This window comes from Neophocaena asiaeorientalis, unplaced genomic scaffold, assembly GCF_003031525.2.
Source record: "Neophocaena asiaeorientalis asiaeorientalis breed wild unplaced genomic scaffold, Neophocaena_asiaeorientalis_V1.1 scaffold504, whole genome shotgun sequence".
NCBI classification, from domain to species: domain Eukaryota; kingdom Metazoa; phylum Chordata; class Mammalia; order Artiodactyla; family Phocoenidae; genus Neophocaena; species Neophocaena asiaeorientalis.
Window position 1 is genome coordinate 4,961,657 of NW_020174438.1, and position 19,184 is coordinate 4,980,840.

At 50.6% G+C, this 19,184-nt stretch overlaps 1 protein-coding gene across 2 annotated transcripts in view; it reads right to left on the reverse strand.

The window, feature by feature from the left end:
- Window positions 1–12,296: 12,296 nt before the first annotated feature.
- SWAP70 (switching B cell complex subunit SWAP70) overlaps window positions 12,297–19,184 on the reverse strand; it is a 90,092-nt gene continuing 83,204 nt past the window's right edge. For both annotated transcript variants that reach the window (XM_024757006.1, XM_024757005.1), the window contains exons 10-12: window positions 14,908–15,106; window positions 13,858–13,954; window positions 12,297–13,508 (exon numbers count right to left, since the gene is read on the reverse strand). In XM_024757006.1, the coding sequence (XP_024612774.1) occupies window positions 13,402–13,508; window positions 13,858–13,954; window positions 14,908–15,106 (403 nt within the window). In that variant the 3' untranslated portion in view covers window positions 12,297–13,401. The remainder of the gene's footprint in view (window positions 13,509–13,857; window positions 13,955–14,907; window positions 15,107–19,184) is intronic.

Sequence of the window (19,184 nt, forward strand, 5' to 3'; positions counted from 1 at the left end):
TCCATCCTGAGCGACAATAAGCTTTTGTTCCATTAAGCTTCCTGTTAACTGAAGTTTTCCATCAAGCCTGCTGCTCGCCTCTGCTTTGGAAGAGTGGGACCCAGAGCAACGGTACAGCTCAGGAGCTGCGGGGACCTCGGGCACCCGCCACATCCCCGTGTCATTACCCAAGACAAGGGTGGCGGGGGCCACACTGCAGTTCCTCCTCGTCCAGGCTGATCTGCACGACCACCTCCCCGGAAGCAGAGCCTGCAAACACCGGGCGGGACTGAGAACCAGGAACTGCTGTGTCCACCAAACCTTCACTCCAGCCTCGTCCTTCCTGAGCCATCAGCAGCTCTAGGTGACGTTCACTCCCTCCAGCTTCAGACATTTTCTTCGCCCCCTCGTCTGCTGCTCTCCCTCCGGCCCCACTGGACGCTCCATCCAGGTCTCTGTGGAGGTTGGTCTTCCCCTAAACCTCGAACACTGGTGTGGCCAAGAGGTCATGCCTCAAACCCTTTGCCTGTCTGCACTCTCCTTAGATGAGCTCATCGTCCCCTGGCTTTAAATGCCATCTACATGGCACAAGCCCCCATCGGGACCACAATTTAGAGCTCCTTCCTGAACCCCAGACTCTTAGATCCAACTGCATCTTAATATCCCCCCTTGAGCATCAGTCTGCAACGCAATCTGAGCTGTGATGTAACGCCTCTCCCTGCACCGCCTCCTGCCAAAAACGACAACTTCCTTCTTCAGAAACGGGGGCTCCATCTTCGTAGTCGCCCTGGCCAAAACTTTTAGGGTCATCCTTGACAGAATTTTCCTCTCCCTCTCACACCCACAGCCCATCCATCAGCAAATCCTGGTAACTGTGCCTTCAAAGCACATCCTGAACTGGACCACCTGTCACCACCTTTGCCACTGCTGCCCCGGTCCACCTCCTGGATTTCTGCAGGAGCCTCCTAACTGCCTCCGTGCCTCCACCTCTAGCCCCTTCAGTCTGTTCTCAACACAGCAGCCAGATGGCCCTTTGAAAATATAAGAGCCTGTCGCTTCCGTGTTGAACATCCTCCAATGCCTTCCCCTCTTTCTTGGGGTAAAAGTTTAAGTCGTAACGATGGCTGGTAAAACCCTTGGTGATCAGTCCCTCTGCTAATCTGACCTCACCTCCTACCTCTGTTCCCCTTGTTCACTCTGCATCAGCCACATGGGCCTCACTGATGCTCCTCAAACATGCAGAGGGGTCCCGCCTCCGGGCCACCACACTTGCCATTCCTTCTTCCTAGAACACTCTTCTCCCAGATATCGTCAGGGCTCACCCCTCGCTTTGTTCAGATCTCCGCTCAAATACTCCCTGATCAGAGACATTCCCTGAGCTTCCCCTGCCCCTCTCCACTCGCCTCCCACCTCCTCGCCCTGCGCTGCTGGCTCCACAGCATGTAACCACCTCGCATGTAACTGCTTAGCGTCTGTCTCTCCCTTTAGAAAGCACACTCAGCAAGGGCAGGTACTTATGGTTCACGGTCTATTTTCCAGCACATAGAAGCAAGGCTGAGGTGCAAACAGGCACGTGACCAGTCACTTGATAAAAACTTGTGGAAGTAAGGAGCAAAGAGTAACTGAGAGGATGACTGCTGGGCCATGAGGAGGAAAACCAAGCCAGCTGGGAGAGGAGTGAGTGAGGGCACCAAAGAGCAGAAGCGACCAGACCAAGAGCTGCTCAAGACACGGGGAGAAGCCACAGTCCCAACCTTTGTGAGGCCCGGGCGCCAGTGAGGTTGGCAAGGCACCCAGGTCACAATCATCCCCTGCCCCTTTCCTGATGACATGTGGCGGGGGGCGGGTTGTTCCTTGCGACCGAAACAGCCTTGACTTCCAACCAGCCACCCATCCACCCCTACTACTAGCCTCCCAATCATCCAGACATCTCATAATTCGTCTACAAATCAAACAGTCCATGGGGCCCTCCATCCCTATAAGCATCCATCAGCCTAACGTCCACGAATCCACCCGTCAGCACATAACCAACGATCTCTTCATACATCAGCCTTTCAAAACACACATGGTAGAGCAGGGCCAGGTTATAAAAGGGTCTTGGGCACCAGGCTAAGGCAGTCCAACTTTACTGCTAAATAGGGGGGAGCTATGGAAGCGGAAAGCTATGGAGATTTTGAGCGGTAAAGTTATATAATCAGGTCTGTATTTTAGAAAAATAATGCTGGCAGCAGTGAACAAGATAGACCAGAGCGGGTAGTCTTAAGGCAGGAAGATCAGCTGGGGTAATGCTGCGATATTCTGGATGATGAAATAGGGCAGAGGCATAGCCGCTAGAGAAAGGAAGAGTCAAGCTACAGACGGGGAACAGCCCTGCAAGCAGGCCTGCCCAGATGGGGGACCATCTAAGAGGCCTTGGTTGGGCACCCACCAGAGGGACCCAGGCACCGTGCTTGCCCCCGCCCTCAAGTGGGGCTGTGCCTCCTGCACATTTGGCCCAAGACATCCAGGAGAGGTAGTTCCCAGGATCCCAACCCAGAAGTGGTCCTTTCTGGGCCCATCTGCAGAACCCTCTGCCCTACAGCTCAAGCCGCTGACATTTGAGTACACAGTCACCCACCAGCTCTAGTCTCACACTTCAGCCCTGGTTGTGGAAAGCTGGGGCCTCTTCTCTGTTAATTTTCTCCAACTCCTCCGAGGCTGGGCCTCAGGCCCAGTGAAGTCACGGTCTGGGAGGCAGCCCTGGCTCCCTGCCGGCCCACGGAGGCTATATTTGGAGCAAGACAACTCCCTGCAGACACAGACTCGGGACCCACCCTGCAGCACTGCCCCAACCGATTTTACCGAGTTTACAGGAGTTTCCAAGCAGTGTGGGTGTCACTCACATCTTCACGTGTTTGTTCATTTACTCATTTGTTCACTCATTTATCCATTCCACAAATATTTATTGATCCCCTGGCACGATGCAGCAGGGTGCATGGCGGCACGTACACGCATACATATGGGTACCTGCGTCTAAATAGGGAAGGCAGCACATACTCTCGGTGCCCTCCCTCAGGGTTCAACAGCTCTGGTGACTCAGAATCAGGTGCGTGCGCGTCATTCACCTGTGTGCATGTGCACAGGTACGTGCTCTCTGCTCTCGGAGAGGCGGCTCAGCCGCATGGCGTCTGCGCATACCTGTGTGGATGTGTCTGTGTGTGCGGGCGGAGCCGGAGCCCAGGCTCCTGCCCCCAGGGGGTGAGGGAAGTAGTGGTGACTGACTCAGCTGCATACGTTGACTGAGCGCCCGCAGGCCAGCTATGACTTTGTGGCCTTGCTCACTTGCCAAGCCAAACAGCCAGTGCTGGGTGCAAATATTCTATACAGAGGAAGAGAAGGTCCTGAGCAGGAGAGACTGAGCAGCCTGGACGCAACCCCATTTGCCCCAGGGTGCCCCACCTGCCCCTCCACCGCAGGTACAGGGCCCCCCATCTGGAGGCTCGGAGGCCATGCCCCCCACTGACTCTCCAGCACCCTCATCCACCAGTCCCAGGTTGGCGCACATCACGTACCAGTGGCCCAGAGGGGCAGGGCTGCCAGCCCAATCCACTTTCCCACCACACAAAAACCCTTCTGTTTCCACCACGATTGCATCTTTCTCCAACACCAGAGCCCAGTCGTGGCTTAGCAAGCGCGATCGGGAAGCTTTTCTGACCTCTGGGGCTCCAGACCCACCGCATGGGCTGCTGCCCTGCACCCCCATCTCCTCATCTGTGTCCCTCGCCCTATCTATGCCCGCTGTCTCTCCGTATCCGTCCCAGGGTCTATCTTTGTCTCTTCTCCAGGCAGGCTGTCTGCAGCGGAGGCTTCACAAAAGCAGAGGTGCTGACAGGGAGGGGGTGTGGGGAGGACACTCCGTGTCCTTTCTTGAGCCTTATTGGGAAAAGCGAAGTTGCTGCTCAGGGCGCAGGCTGGAATTTCGCCCTGGATGACCTTGCTCAGTTTGCTGGGGCCTCCCCGGGGACTGCCGGGGTCAGGCCAGGCAGGAAACAGGCCCCTGCCTGTTGGCTGCTCCACCTCCCTCCTCACCCACTCTCACCCCTAACGGCAGCCTCCAGCCAAGCGCCCCGCACAGGGACGAGGGCTGCCCCTTTTCCGAGGCGCCTTCAGTAACAGGGCCCCGGGCTGTGTGCCTCGGGGGTCGGGGGAGGGGCGAGGCATGATCAACATGCCTCCGGGCGCCAGCAGGGCCCTCCTTAGGCCCCCAAGAGGAAATCCCCAGGGGCTGAGCGGGAACGGGGGGCTCCCACCCTCGCCCCATGTGGCCCCCTGGCCGGCCTGAACCTGCCCGCACACGCACGTGCTGGGAATGGCTGGGAGCGGCCCTGGAGTCCGGACACCTGGGTTTTGCCCCAGATCCCTCGTGACCTGTGTCCCCTTGGGCAACTGCCTAACTCTCAGAACCTCACCTTCCTCATCGGTAAAATAGGAAAGCAGCGCCAAGTTTCCGGCTTGTTGAGGATAAAATGAGCTGACGGCAGCGCTCGCTCCCGGTGGGGCCCGCGCGGGGCTTCCTCCACCCTGGGCGCCCCCGCTCCCCCGCCCGCGCCAGACGCCTGGCCCGAGCCCGCGGAAGCCGCGGAGCAGAGCGCCTGGTCCAGGCGGGACTCGGGTCCGCGGCACACGCCTGCCCCCTGGCGGCCCCTCGGGTCCCCGCGCCCCGCACGAGGGCTTTTCCCCACAAAGCGGGGACCTTTCCCTGCCTCCGGGCCGGGGCCGCTCGAGAACCTGGGCTGCTAGAGGACCTGGTCCGGTGGCTCTGGGTGTGGGATTGTCTTTGCGGGGCGGGTTAGAGCGCAGGATTCTGTTCTCTTTGCATCCCTGTCCATTTTCCGCACTGTGTGGGTGTTACCTTGTGATAAGAAAAAATCTTACAAACATTACTGCTTTTTTAACATCACATGGAGCCTGTCCAGCCAAGGGAATTCTGGGTTTTCTAGCGCCTCCATTGGCATGAAGTCTCCCAGGGTTGGCTGGAAAAAAGGAAACTAGGACTTGCGTCATTGGAGTTGATGGTCCACCCTCCGAGTATGCTGGGATTAACTTTCTTTAAGAAGAAAGGAAAACGTGTCCCCAACCTCAGGATAGGGTGGGGTAAAAGCCACCAATGAGAGGAGAGTTGTAGGGTGGGTCAATCAAGCGCTGATGGTGCCCAGGGGGACTGTATTGGGGACATATTTGAGACCAGGGATTTATTTCAGAAAGGGGCTATTAACAAGCCAACATTTACGAGGAGGCTGCCTGCCTTTCCCAAGCACTGGGCTTGCCTTTGGGAGGAGAATTCATCAGAGCTGAAGCACCGGTGGGAGCCGTATCCCACTGGTGCTGAGGGGGAATCAGCAAGAACGCTGGGTGAGGCCCCAGAAGGTACTGTGGAGAACAGCTCTGGCCACCACAGAGAAAAGCTGAAGTGGCCACAAGGAAGACACAAGATCTCTGAGGGGAAAGCAGAGCCTGGGGTCCTTGGGGGTCTCCTGGGAGGCGGCCATCCCAGACCCTTGAGATCCACTTTGCAGCCTGCTGGGGCCCTCCCAGCAGCTGGTGTGACTGAGCAAGTGGGAGCCTGGCTGGGAGGAGCCTTCACTCTAGGCCCTCGCCTATTCACTCACAAGTGACACCTGCCCGTGGAAGTGTAGCACCTCAGTCACCTGTGGGATTTCCTCAGCGCTTACCAGTCTGCTGGCAAAATCCCCATTAGGGGACCTGCCCCAGCCAAGATGGAAACCCCTCACCACAAGACTCTAACGAAATGCACTGAGACAACACATCAGCAGGGATTATGCCTCTGCGAAGTGGAGAAACCTGAGCCGGTTATGTATTCCCTCACCGATGAGGGACAGATGTGCCTCCATGTGTAACACCCTTAGAAGGACACATTCCCTCTGACAACGCAGACTCTGAACCCAGCTCACCCAAGGTAACTCCGCAAGGTAGAACCATGAGTAGGACCCAGGTCTGCGTCACTCTGGAATCCAGGTTCTTTCCAACTCAGTACTTTTGAAAGCCAAGCACTGACCAGTTAGAATCTCAGGCTGTGAGGGCAGCCACTGTAGAAAGAAGCCATTCACACTGTCCCTTTATCTTACAGCTAATTGTGCTGTGAGGAGAACAGGGCCTTGGGACTTGGGGATGAAATCTACGTTTTTTGGATTCCCTGCATGTGCCTTGTGAACAAATACTTCAGGCGCGAATGGCCTCCACATGGGAACAGAGAGCCCCATCGGCGGCGTGGGGCAGTGCATGGGGGGATGGGGCTGGGCTCCGGAGGGGCTGCGGGACAGGTGAGCATGGAGGTGACCGCAGTCTCTGCACCCCTGAAACCAGCCTGCGGGCTTACAGTGCATCTTCCCAGGGGAACCAGCCCAGGATGGTCCTGGTTGACCCATAGGAGGGGTAGAGACTTTGAGAGCAGAGGAGAGAAGCCATGGAAGATATGACCCCAGGGAGGCTGCTCTCAGAGACCCACCGTGTGAGAGAGCGGCCAAGACGTTGCAGGAGAAAAACCCAGAGCTCACCTCCTCTCACAAGCACACCAAAATTACAACTATCTGCAGGATAACCATCGGTGAAAAAGACCAGAACCTACCAGAAAAGATCTTCTACAGCTAAAGACATAAAAAAATGGTGCCAGAGCTGCTCCAAGTCTTTGCTCAAAACCCATCAACACCCACCTTTAGCAGGAGTGTCCCTGCTCACAGCCTACCAACGCCTCCCATACCCTTTAGCAGGAGTGAACATAAATCTTTAAAGGTCCAGAGATGAGAAATGAAACTACTCACACAAAAAAGAAAAACCAGCAAAAGTGGATATTTAAGTTTATAATCTAAAAGCTCTCCTTATTTAATCCTACTTTTCCAGAATCTGGTTAAAAAAGAAAACAAACCACGGTGTTAACTTATACCATACGTTCAATTTGCTCTATCTTCTGGGCTTCAACAAAGAAACACTGATGGCAAATTTAAAGTGTGACTAGCTCCTAATTTACCGCTTCTGTAGAGCTTCTCTGTTTTCAACCAATGTTCTGATTCTAGGCTTTTATTCTGTTAAGAATATATTTTAATGATATACTTAGTTGTGTTGTATCTGTCGAGGATTTTATTTTGGTGACATTTCAAAAGATTAGTTTTTAATCAGCCTTCTGGTAAAATCTACATTACTGAATAAGAAAAGCAGATTTTTAATGGCTTAAAAAAGAAGAAAAAAGAAACACCCAGATAGAACCAGCCAGGGCCAAGATGGTGATGAATCTGACCTCCAACAGACCCCAAGTCTCATTATACATTGATTTTACTACATTAGCATATTAAATAACACACCTACCAGCAGCCAAGACCAGATATTAAGGACCAAAAAAGGATAAAAGGGGGATGGGACACCACTCCCTCAGAAAAAGCCCTGCCCCTTCCCCCGCAGACTACTGCATATGCCTCCACATAGTAAGCCTTGCTCCTCCTCCCTTTGTCTTTACTCTTTAAAATTCTCTCCCGCCAGGTGGGAGAAGTTGATCTTAGTTCTGGCTTCTCCATTCTCTGGCCACCGGGTAAGTCTATGCTATGTCAATTTCAGCTTTGGTTTTATTATCGGCTGCTTGAACCCAAAACGAAAAAGAACTCTACCCCACCAAGGCAGAGAGCCTCAGTTGGGCTAAAGGGCCCAAGTAGGGTCCATACGACTTAATTCGGTAACAGAAGGAACCAAAACGAGACAGGTTGGAGGGACAGACTCGCGATATAACCAAACCCTATTACCCCCGGGTGGGCGACCCTCAGACTGGAGAATAATTATAGTGCAGAGGTCCTCCCACAGGAGCGAGAGTTCTGAGCCCCACGTCAGGCCCCCAGCCCAGGCAGGGGTCCAGGACCAGGAAGACGACCCCCCGAGCATTTGGCATTGAAGGCCAGTGGGGCTTAACTGCAGGAGCCCCTCAGGACTGGGGGAAAGAGAGACTCCACTCTTAGAGGGCGCACACAAAGTCCCACGCACACCTGGGCAAAAGCAATAATTTGATAGGAGCCTGGGCCAGACCTACCTGCCGGTCTTGGAGAGTCTCCCGGAGAGGCAGGGGGCATGGCTGCGGCTCGCCCTGGGGACAAAGTCACCGGCAGCAGCTTTTCTTAGGAGCTACTTCTGCTGCGTGGACGCCGCTGCTGGCGGGCGCCATTTTTAAAGTCTTCCTCCAGCTCATCAGCCCAACAGCCTGCAGGTGCCGGCGCTGGGACGCCTGAGGCCAAGCAACTAACTGGGCGAGGACACAGCCCCAGCCTTCCGCAGACAGGCTGCCTAAAGACTAAAGAGCCCACAGCTGCCTTTGGACGCAGCCCTAGACAAGGCCCTGCCCACCAGAGGGCCAAACCCCAGCTCTACCCACCAGGGGGGAGAAAACTACAATTCCCCAACGGGGGCCTGACTGGCCCTGTCCACTTGTCCACTCGTCTGTTCGTCCCGTTGCAGACGAACGCAACCTTCGGGACACCCTGAACCTCATACCCAGGTGTGTCAGGAACCACCCTCTGCCCAGCAAATGATCTAAAGCAAGCTCCAGGATCCCTGGGCCCTGCAGCTAGACTCCAAGAACCAGGTCTGCCTACCAGTAGTCCGGCACTAACCCCAGGCCCTGGCTTCACCTGCCAGTGGGTGGGCAGCAGACGCAGAGTCTTCGGGACCCTGACTCTGCCCACCGGTGAGCCAGCCCTAGCCCCGGGGCCTCCTAGGGATGAAGGAACAAGACAAAACCCCAGAAGAACTAAGTGGGGGTAGGCAATTTACCCAAAACAAAGAGTTCAGAGTAATGATGGTAAAGATGATCAAAGAACTCGGAGGAGAATGGATGCACAGAGCGGGAAATTAGAAGCTTTTAATAAAGCGTTCGAAAATATAAAGAACAACCAGAGATGAAGAATACAATAACTGAAATGAAAAATACACTAGAAGGAATCAATAGTAGACTCAACGATACAGAGGAACACATCAGTGAGCTGGAAGACAAGAGTAGTGGAAATCACTGCTACAGAACCAAAAAAGAATGAAAAGAAATGAGGGCAGTGTAGGAGATCTCTGGGAAAACATCAAATGCACTAATATTCACATTATAGAGGTCCAAGAAGGAGAAGAGGAGAGAAAGGGCCTGAGAAAATATTTGAAGAGATAATAGCTGAAAACTTCCCTAACCTGGGAAAGGAAACAATCACCCAAGTCCAGGAGGCGCAGAGAGTCCCATACAGGATGAACCCAAAGAGGAACACACCAAGACACGTTGTAATTAAGAGACCCATTGTGGGCTGCTGGTCCAAGCAGAGAGTGCTGGTTAAGGGGAAGAGGCTGGGTGATACGGGACAGGAAATGAGAGATTCAGATGGGGAAGAAGGGCAGGCTGCGGGGCTCAGGGCTGAACAGAATGGGGGTTGCTAGACAAAGCTTCCCTCTCCCACTCATCACGTCCCGCTGGCCCTCAGCCGGGCCCTGAGGACTGCTGTTGAGGAGGTGGACATAAACAGTGAGGAAGGCCTTCATTCCTGTGGGTGCACAACGCTGAGTCAGTGTGCTGCATCTACATGGTAGAGGTGGAAAAAGGAATCTGAGGCTAGCCCTGGATGGAATTTAGTGTCCTCCGCAGATTCACCCACTACCCAAGGCCAAAGACTCAGCAACCTCAGAAAGGTCAATGGAAGCTGAGCACACGACTTGGAGGGGTCAGGGCCACTCCTGAGTGGTGAAGCAGGGACACGCAACCAGCTGCGTGATGGGAGATAGAAAAAACTGAGATTAAAAACGTGTGACATCAACTGTATTTAAAGGACCCAGCAGGGGGCAGGTGCTGTCATGAACCACATCCTGGAAGAGGGGCAGCTGTTCCTGGGTAGATTTGGCCTATCCCCTTCCAGGTCCTTCTGTGCAAAGTTGAGGGCTTTGGACCAGCTGACCCCTAGGGACTAGCCAGTCCAGCATTCTAGAGGCACTAGTCACAAAGAGCAAACTACAAATCTTGAGTGTAAAGCTGATATATTTTACTTAGGTAACCGCTACCCATTTCCAGCGTCCCAGAAGGTTCACTTGTTTCCAGTCAATAACCACCCTTCCCACCCCCAGCTAACCACAATTCTGACTTCGAAATCCACAGATTAGCTCTGCCGGTTCTGGAAATTAATATAAATGGAATCAAACAGTATTTTCTCTGTGTTTGGCTTCTTTGCTCGACATAAAGTCTGTGAGATTCATCCATGTTGCTGCATCTCTCAGTGACACTCTTTTTCAATAAAGTATGGTCTCCTTGGCCTGAATATACCATATTCAATGATATGTTCTCTGCTGCATCAGCACTTCCGTTGTTGCATCAGCACTTTGGTTGTTGCTGGTTTGGGTCATCCTGAATGAAGCTGCTGTGAACCTCCTTGCAGGGCCTTCTTGTGGACACCTGCCTCATTTCCCTTGGGGGGACCGCTGGCCCATAGGGTAGGTGTTGTCTTTAGCTTGAGTAGATATCACCATATGGCTTCCTAAAGTTGAGGGGTGACTTTTACAGGTCTCAAAATGAATATCAAAATAAGGAAGGAAGTAGAGGGAGAGCAAGAGGAAAGAAACAGATAGACCTTAAAGTATTCCCAAGACTGATTCTTTCAGTAAATGGTGAGCCCCTACTATGAACTGGTAACAGCTGGGCCGCGCCTCTTCCCCACTTCCCATGGCCTGGCGTCACCTGATCCCTGCTCCACTAGGGCAGCTATGCCTTGCTGGCACAACCCTGAAGGCACGACGGAGGCTTTGCCAAGTGTAACAGGCACCAGTGCTCTGTGAGGTACATCACCAGCCAGGCCGTAAATCTGAACACTCATCCCTCACCAGCTGCTGAATGGTTCCGACAGCCCCTCCCCGTGCTTAGCCACTCACATGAAGAAATAAAGGTCACGGCAGCTTTACATTTCACGCCTCAGCAACCTGCATCCCAGGGAGACTTTAAAGCATATCCAAAGCAATTCCCTTTGCACCTATGCTGAAAAGGCATTTACAGAGTTCCTGAAGCACGGCGCCCCGCACGGGGTGAGCCAAGCTCCCGCCCTCTGCTCTCCGCCTGCTCACAGAGCACGCAGCCACTCTCCCCCCACATGCGCCCCAGTTACACCAAAGAGGTCACTCCTGCTGCTCCTCCTGGGGAAACCCTGACTCTAGGAGACTGTGTGCTCCGAACCTAGATCTTGCCTTTCTGCAGAGAAGGTTTTCTCAACCTCAGCACTAGTCACACATCTTAGGCTATGTTAAGTCTTTGTTACAGGGACCGTCCCGTGAATTGTAGGATGTTTAGTAGCATCTCTGGCCTCTACCCTGTATATGCCAGTTACAAACCCAAGAGTGACAATTAAAATGTCTCCAGACACTGCCCCTCCAGATTTCTGCTTGGGGGGTTCAGGGAGTATCATCCCTGGTTGAGAACCACTGCAGTAGAGAAAGAAAGTTAGGGACTTCCCTGGTGGTCCAGTGGTAAAGAATCTGCCTTCCAATGCAGGGGACACGGGTTTGACCCCTGGTCAGGGAACTGTGATCCCACATACTGCAGGGCAACTAAGCCCGCGTGCCACAACTACTGAGCTCGTGCGCCTCAACTAGAGAGCCTGTGTGCTGCAAACTACAGGGCCCACGCACCCTGGAGCCTGTGTGCCACGACTAGAGAAAAAAACCCGCACGCTACAGCTAGAGAGAAGCCTGCGAGCTGCATCTAGCAAGGAGCCCGAGCATCACAACGAAGGTCCCGCGTGCTGCAACTAAGACCCGACGCGCCGAAAAAAAAAGTTAAAGAAACACCAACCAGTGTGTTCTCTCCTCTAGAAGGAAACGATCAGTTTTCCAAGACAATCACGCTGGACTGAGTGGGCCTGCTTAATCCACAAGAGGCGTTTTAATCTTGGCAACTGTGTAAAACCAAAACAAAAAAACCACACTGTTTACTCTGGTAAAACTGAAAGAAAAACTAAGAGGCATAAAAAGAAAATTCGGGAAAGCAGAGGTAAGAGGATTTGGAGGGCACAGCAACAATGAGGGAGAAATCATCTTTGTAAGTTCCCGTTTGTGAGCTGACACATCCACCACGGTTTCCCACATGAGTGACTCAAATGCCAAATTTGAGGCCATAGCTAACTTCATGATAGCACTGGTTTGGGGGCTCCAAACTGCACACCCAGTGCTTTCAGGAAGTGTCCCTAAATCCAAGTTCATCTCATTATATGAAAACATGCACACATACACACAACCTTACTCTCCTGTCCTATCAAATCAGACAGTTGAAAATGTATGCTCTTCTGGTATTTTTTTAATTTTCTTACTGATTCCATTTTACTAAAACAAACAAAAACCATACAAAACACTTTTAATATACCTTAGAAAATTAGCAAAAAAATTAAGTTCAGCATATTACATTGTACAACATTTAGGTAAGAATGTTTGAAAATTATAAATATTTTGTTCCTTCTCAACATAGCACATCACAAAAATACATTTTAAAACTTTTTTCATGAATGATTCCTAGAAATGATCATATCCCTATTTATCAAGGAAAAGGTCTGATTAGGACAAGCATTCACGGACACCTGAAATGTTCTGTACAGTAACTACAAAAGTAAAACCAAGCGGTCTGCCGGCACTTGGACAGTTGAAACCATTTTAAATATTAGGAGGAATTCAGTTAGTATCAAGACATCATTCCAAATGGGATTTACTTAGTTCATCTCTGTGCTGTCCTTGACTCGTAAGTATCTATCTCAGCCAAAGCATTGTTTGAAAGACTTCTGCCTCCTTGAGATAGCACCGCTGGGGCCAGGATGCCAACCGGTCACACTGCATGAACCTGCACAACCAGAGACACAGACGGCAACCGCTTAGTCAGAGCGAGGGCCACGTGCGAGAGAAACGCCTTCTCCAGTAGAGCATCCGTGGTCACAGGCAGTCCACGTCAACTGCGGGCCACGGCGAGCAGACTGGCCCATCTAGTTTAGGAACAAGCACTCGGAGGAGGAAGAACAACGGCCCGGCCCGCAGAGGTTCTGGTAGCCGGTGAGCTGAGCGCCGCTTGCTGCCAGCCACACGCCGCGGGTCGATGAGGGCGCCACTGCGCTGTCCGAGCGCTGGCCCCACCGGCAATCTGAGGGAGCTAATGGGAACTTTCAGAAGCTGAAGTTTTCAGAGAAAGGGTAAATAAAGAGCTTGACGATGCTGACTTTTTTTTTCTTTTCAGGTAAGCCCTTCTTTACAGGCAGATAAGTAAGAAGGCTTCCTTAGTATACTGACCAGGAGGCACTGAAAGAAGAAGAGTTAGAAGCAGCAAAGCCAGGTCCTTTTGTCTTTAGCATAAAGCTTTCCAGTTATACTCAGAACCTACATAACTGACATGACTTCTGCTCACTCTGTGGCCTTCTTTCCTTTCCAGCTCTTCTCTCTCTCTTCAAGTTCTGCCTGGGTGAAAGCTGCAGGGCCCCAGTTAGTGATCAGGTGAGGGTTTTTTGAACCTAAGAGACAAACATGCGTTAAACATAGGAAGTCTTATATTCTTCAATTAACATTATCATTTTTCCACAGACAAAGGAGTAACTTTTCTACGTTATTTCTTCTCTGAGGAACATCCATAAAGGTTATACCAGCCAAAACAATTAGAAGATGTATACAAAGGGGATTAACCAGGCCTTCTTATCTATCAGAGGGCAAGTGATTATTCAAGAGAAATTTACTGTAAACAGCTGGGTTTCTGTATATTTGGGCTGAGGAAGTTTGTTTTTTTTTTTTAGCACAATTCAAGTACACAGATAAAACAGAAAAATAAATTGACTAAATATCTGATTACTTCAAAGAATGTGTTACCTGGTTCTATCAATCGAATTAACCCTTCATGCTGGGCCACTCTGTCCTTCCAGCTCTTGGTCTTGTTAGTTGCCATCTCCAGCTTCTTTTTAACTCCCTGGCACAAAAGCAGATTTTAGACTATGCAAACACACAGGTAGTTTAAGAGTCAAATAACAATGATTAGGCACTTACTATACACTAGTGGATTATCTTATTAAATCATCACAGCCATAAGAAGCACGAAATATTATTATCCCGTTTTACAGATGTGGAAACTAGGATTCAGAGCAGTTAAGTAACCTGCCCGAGGTCACACAGAGGACCTAATTCGCACTAATTACAGATGAATATATAAGATCCTTGTGTGCCAGTTACGGCTTACTGCCTCTCGGCTCCAAATCCACCCTTCGCTGTCTTGCCTGTGCTGTTAGGCTAACGTTCCCTCGACAGCTGGCACCACTTAAGCTTCGTTAGTGGAAGAGCTGGCGGGACACTGCAGGAGGCTCCACTGTGCTCTGAACAGCAGCTCCTGTGGCAAGTGGGACACCCATGGTGCTCACACCAGTGGGTTTTAGCGGCACCTCCGCTGTGGGCAGCTTCCACCAGTGCCCCAGAGGGTGGCTTCCCAGTCTCAGCACCTCGCTGAGCTTTTCTGCCACCCAGTGGGCGAAGGCCATGCCCTCTCCAAGAAGGACTGGCTCACAGCACTGGGCTAAGGGAGCAAAGAGGATGTGTTCCTCCCCTGGATGCTCTGCCTCAGCCCCAGAGGCAGTGGCTGCTTCCTGTGTCTGCCCTTCCTGCAGCTCAGAGTTTTCTTTGCTGCTCAGGAGGTAATCCCCTGTTAGAGTTAATAGTAGTTTATATTAAACCTTCCCTGTTCATATTGCCGGTGTAGTTTCAGTCTCTTGATTGGACTCCAACTGTTACGCCCCATCGCCTGTAAAAAAAATTCCTACCTACAGCTAAACACAATTCTTACACCGCTTCTTACAGTAAAGCAAATATCCTGTTGCTTTAAATGTTTAAGAATATTTAAATGCACGCGTTTGCAGGGCTGGGTTTAATGACCTCGTACTGCTCAAGTGCCTGCTTCCGCTCAAGCTCCAGCTGTTGCAGCTGCTCCACGGCTTCCTGGAGGGCCTGCTCTTTGACGGCGCGCTGGTTCTCCAGCTCCTGCTTCTCCGCCTCCGTGGTGCGAATGGCCTGCTGCTGCTCCAAGTGCCACTTCTCCAGCTCGGCCCTCTTGGATGACTCTTCCTCCAGCAACCTGCGATGCGAGCTCGGCGTCAGACCCGCCCGGTCACCGCCCCTGACCCAGCAGATGTCGGAGCACGCCAGAGCCGCAGAGAAGCCTGGGGGTCATCTAACCCACCGCTCATTTCACAAGAGGGAAACTAGATTCACAAAGTGGCTAAGGTGACTCATGAGTCCTGCTCCAAGCTCTGTTTCACCCTTTTATGAAAAAAAAAAAATGACAGTAAAAAAAACATGCGTTGAAGGCTTAATGGGCCAAGAAGGAAGTGTGTTTTCTCAATTAATCCTCACAATAAACTTAAGTACTATTATTATTCCATTCAGAGATGAAAAAAGTGAGGCACAAAGGTTAAGTGACCTGCACTAGGTCATTCACCTGGCAGGCAGGTGGCAGGGCCATGTTTTGAAATTTGCCGGGTTGCTGTAACATTAAAACATTTTTTATCTAGTGAAGACCTATCACCAAGGAAAAAGTTGACTAATGAAAGCAAGAGAAGAAGGAGCTGACAAAAGGTAGAGTGAGCAGACACCACTTCCTAACAAAGCGCTGCCCGTCAGGCCCTTCACCTTCCTTGCTGCTAACCCTCCACGATTCTGCAAGGTGTTATTATCCCTGCAGATGAAGTCAAAGGGTTTAAAAGTATGACACACAGGTAAGTAATGGATTTCAACCCAGGCCTGTATGACTTCAAAATGTTATCTCTTAATAACAGGCTACCTATCTGAGAATATCCAGCTATGCCAGTATTTAATAAACAAATTAACGTGCAGCCCTACCTGAACCCAAAGTGTAGACAATGTGGTTAGACGCCAGCCCAGGACGGGACGCATCTCTACCGGCTTGACCATCAGAATTATGGTAACAAGCCACACGGCAGGCCAGTAACTACTACCCAAGAGCGTTTGCACTTCTAAAACCGACAACAGCAGAAGTAACGTAACAGACTCTACAGCCCCTATCTGACTACCCCAATCCCCATCCCCAGTCCCACACCATTGTAAGAATTCCCTCTACAACATCCTACAGGGTTTTTCTCCAGTTCTGTGTGATGGGCCACGCTTCACAAACCGGGTCAGTTTATTTCTGGCAGCCTTGATTCTTAGAAAGTTCTTCCTCAAGTAAGATGAGCTCTCCCATCCCCTACCCCGGGTTCCACCAAGGGCCAATCTGCACCCTCTGAGACGTCCCTCGGAGTGTGACATCCGCAGTGAACACATCACTGCCAACGTGGGCTGACCAGTGCAGAGTGACTCACTTACTCAGTGTGTATATATTTCACTTACTCAGTGTGTATATATTCCACACTGTCCATGTGCTTTTCTAGGCACAGGGGATACAACAGTGAATGAGACCGGAAGGATTCTTCATCCTAGTGGTGAAAGTCTGGAGGGGAAGGGACATTTGCAGGAGGTTAGGCTGCCCAGCCTGAATCCCCTTCACGTGTCTAGGGATGTCTTGATGGAGGCCACTGACACAAAGGAGCAGAGACAGTGAAGAATTTATCTTTTGGTGGCAGCAACATCTAGTGTCAAGTGATGGCAGAAGCAATGGGGACAACTGACTGACCGACCCACGGTGCCAATGTCGACATCAGCGGCACCCTCACTGGGCTCTTGCCGTGGCCTGGTCAGGGCTGCTCAGCCTCCCTTGGTTCCTGCCTGTGTTCAAGGCCTGGCCACCTGCCTTTCTGTGGAATTGGTGAGTTTCTCAAGAACCTTCCAACAAATGCTTTTATTGCTTTAGCTAACCCAAGTTGGTTTCTGTGGTTTACAAACAAGACTCCTGACTAAAGACTTGAACCTCTCTGTGCCTCAGTTTCTTCATTTATAAAAAAGGAATAGGAACTATACCTACCACCAAAAGTTTGCTGATCCATTAAATGTGATAATGCAAGTAAGGTACTTAGAACAGTGCCTACCATGTCATAAGTGCTGAATAAATATCAGCTCATATTATTATGGTGGGACTATTACCTCATTTGCTCCGAATACTTCATGAAGGCTGCCTGAGAGTATATGAGATTTTTGGCAATCAATCATATCAGGGAAGTAAAACCATGAATCTTTTCAAATGAGCTGCTATTAAGCCAAGTATCCTGGATCCTATACTTGTTCTGTTGATATTTTAAATTATCTTCTTGCTCTAAAACCATCATTCCAGCCTGTCAACACCTTTTTTGAATGCTTATTTGACATTCTATACGTTGCATATCTTCCCCATCTGCAGATGAGCTAAAGGAACAGAAACCAACATACTCCAAGTGACCACCAAATCCAGACGTTACACGAAACTCTTTGCAAGCATCCCCTCCCTTACCCTTCACAACAACCCTACGAGCTTATTGTATAGATAAGGAAATGAAGGCTGCAAGAAATGAACTAACTTTTCTAAAATTACACAGCTAGGAAGTACCAGGGCTGGGAATCAAACCCAGACCTCACTCCAGGGCTCAACGCCAACCTGCCTTCAAATACATGAAGAGTATTATCGCATGGAAGAGACTCAGTGTTCCACATGGCCCCATGCGTAGAACCTGGCTCCATTCGTTCAAAAAAGACTCCTTGGGCACTTACTGTGTGCCATACCCTGTACTAGTTGCTGGGAATACAGACCTAAGGTACGCGCCTAGGCCTCACAGACACAAAAATTTAGTGGGTGCAAGTTATAACCGGACAGACTATGGCTCCGTCTCAAGAACTTTCCAATGATTGAGTTGTCCAAATGTTAAATGAACAGTTTCCCTTCTGAGTTCCCATTCAGGAGAGGATAGATAACCTTCAGGATTACACATTTTTTTAAAAAAACTTCAATTTTAGTGGGAAAAAAAAACCCCAACAAGATCCAGATGGCTCAAGTCAAAGTTCTTGTATTTAAACCATTCACTATAAAAAATATCTCTGGGAAAATTTAATAAGACACTGACAGAGAAGGCACCGTCCATTGGAAGAAAAATGAGATGCCAAACGTTCGAAGAATGACTTGCTATTGCTTAAAGAAAGGACAGAGGCTAACTAAAAAGCCCTCTAGGGCTTCCCTGGTGGCGCAGTGGTTGAGAATCTGCCTGCCAATGCAGGGACACGGGCTCCAGCCCTGGTCCAGAAGATCCCACATGCCGCGGAGCAACTAAGTCCGTGCTCCACAACTACTGAGCCTGCGCTCTAGAGTTCACGAGCCACAACTACTGAGCCCACATGCCACAACTACTGAAGCCCACGCGCCTAGAGCCCGTGCTCCGCAACAAGAGAAGCCACCGCAATGAGAAGCCCACATACCGCAACGAAAAGTAGCCCCCGCTCACCGCCAACTAGAGAAAGCCCACGCACAGCCAAAAATAAAAATAAATTTTAAAAATATATAAAAGCCCTGTATATACACCCTCAGCCTAAGATTATGTTACAGTTCATTAGTACCAGACTTAAATGTTTCTATCTCAACTCCACGACGACTTCCCTTGATTTCCTACCCAGAAAGGCCTACCCTGAGTGGGAGCAAGAAGAAAGCCCCCTTTACCAATCTGACAAAATGTCCCTCTGGGGCTTCCCTGGTGGCGCAGTGGTTGAGAGTCCGCCTGCCGATGCAGGGGACACGGGTTCGTGCCCGGGTCCGGGAATATCCCACATGCCACGGAGCGGCTGGGCCCGTGAGCCATGGCTGCTGAGCCTGCGCGTCCGGAGCCTGTGCTCCGCAACGGGAGAGCCCACAACAGTGAGAGGCCCGCGTACCGCAAAAAAAAAAAAAAAATGTCCCTCTGAATCAGGCCCAGCCTCCTGTGACTTCGGGAAAGAGATGGACTCGCCTCACTTAAAAATGACCACTAGAGGGCGCGAATCTTTCCACTTCAAGTTCCAAAAACTAAAGTCAAGTTCCAAAAACTAAGGTAAAAGAACAATTTAGAGTAGTAAAATTCATAAAATGGCCTTATATACCCCAAGAAAAACTAGTTAGCTTTTGTGCAGTAATATCAGCTTATTGGAGCAGAGCTGTATGTAGTAGTTATATTTGCATTTAAAAGGTTGAAACCATTTTGCCATTTACTTAAATCAGAGTGTACAAAATAATTAGCCAGAGCTTTTTTTTTTCTTTTTTTTTT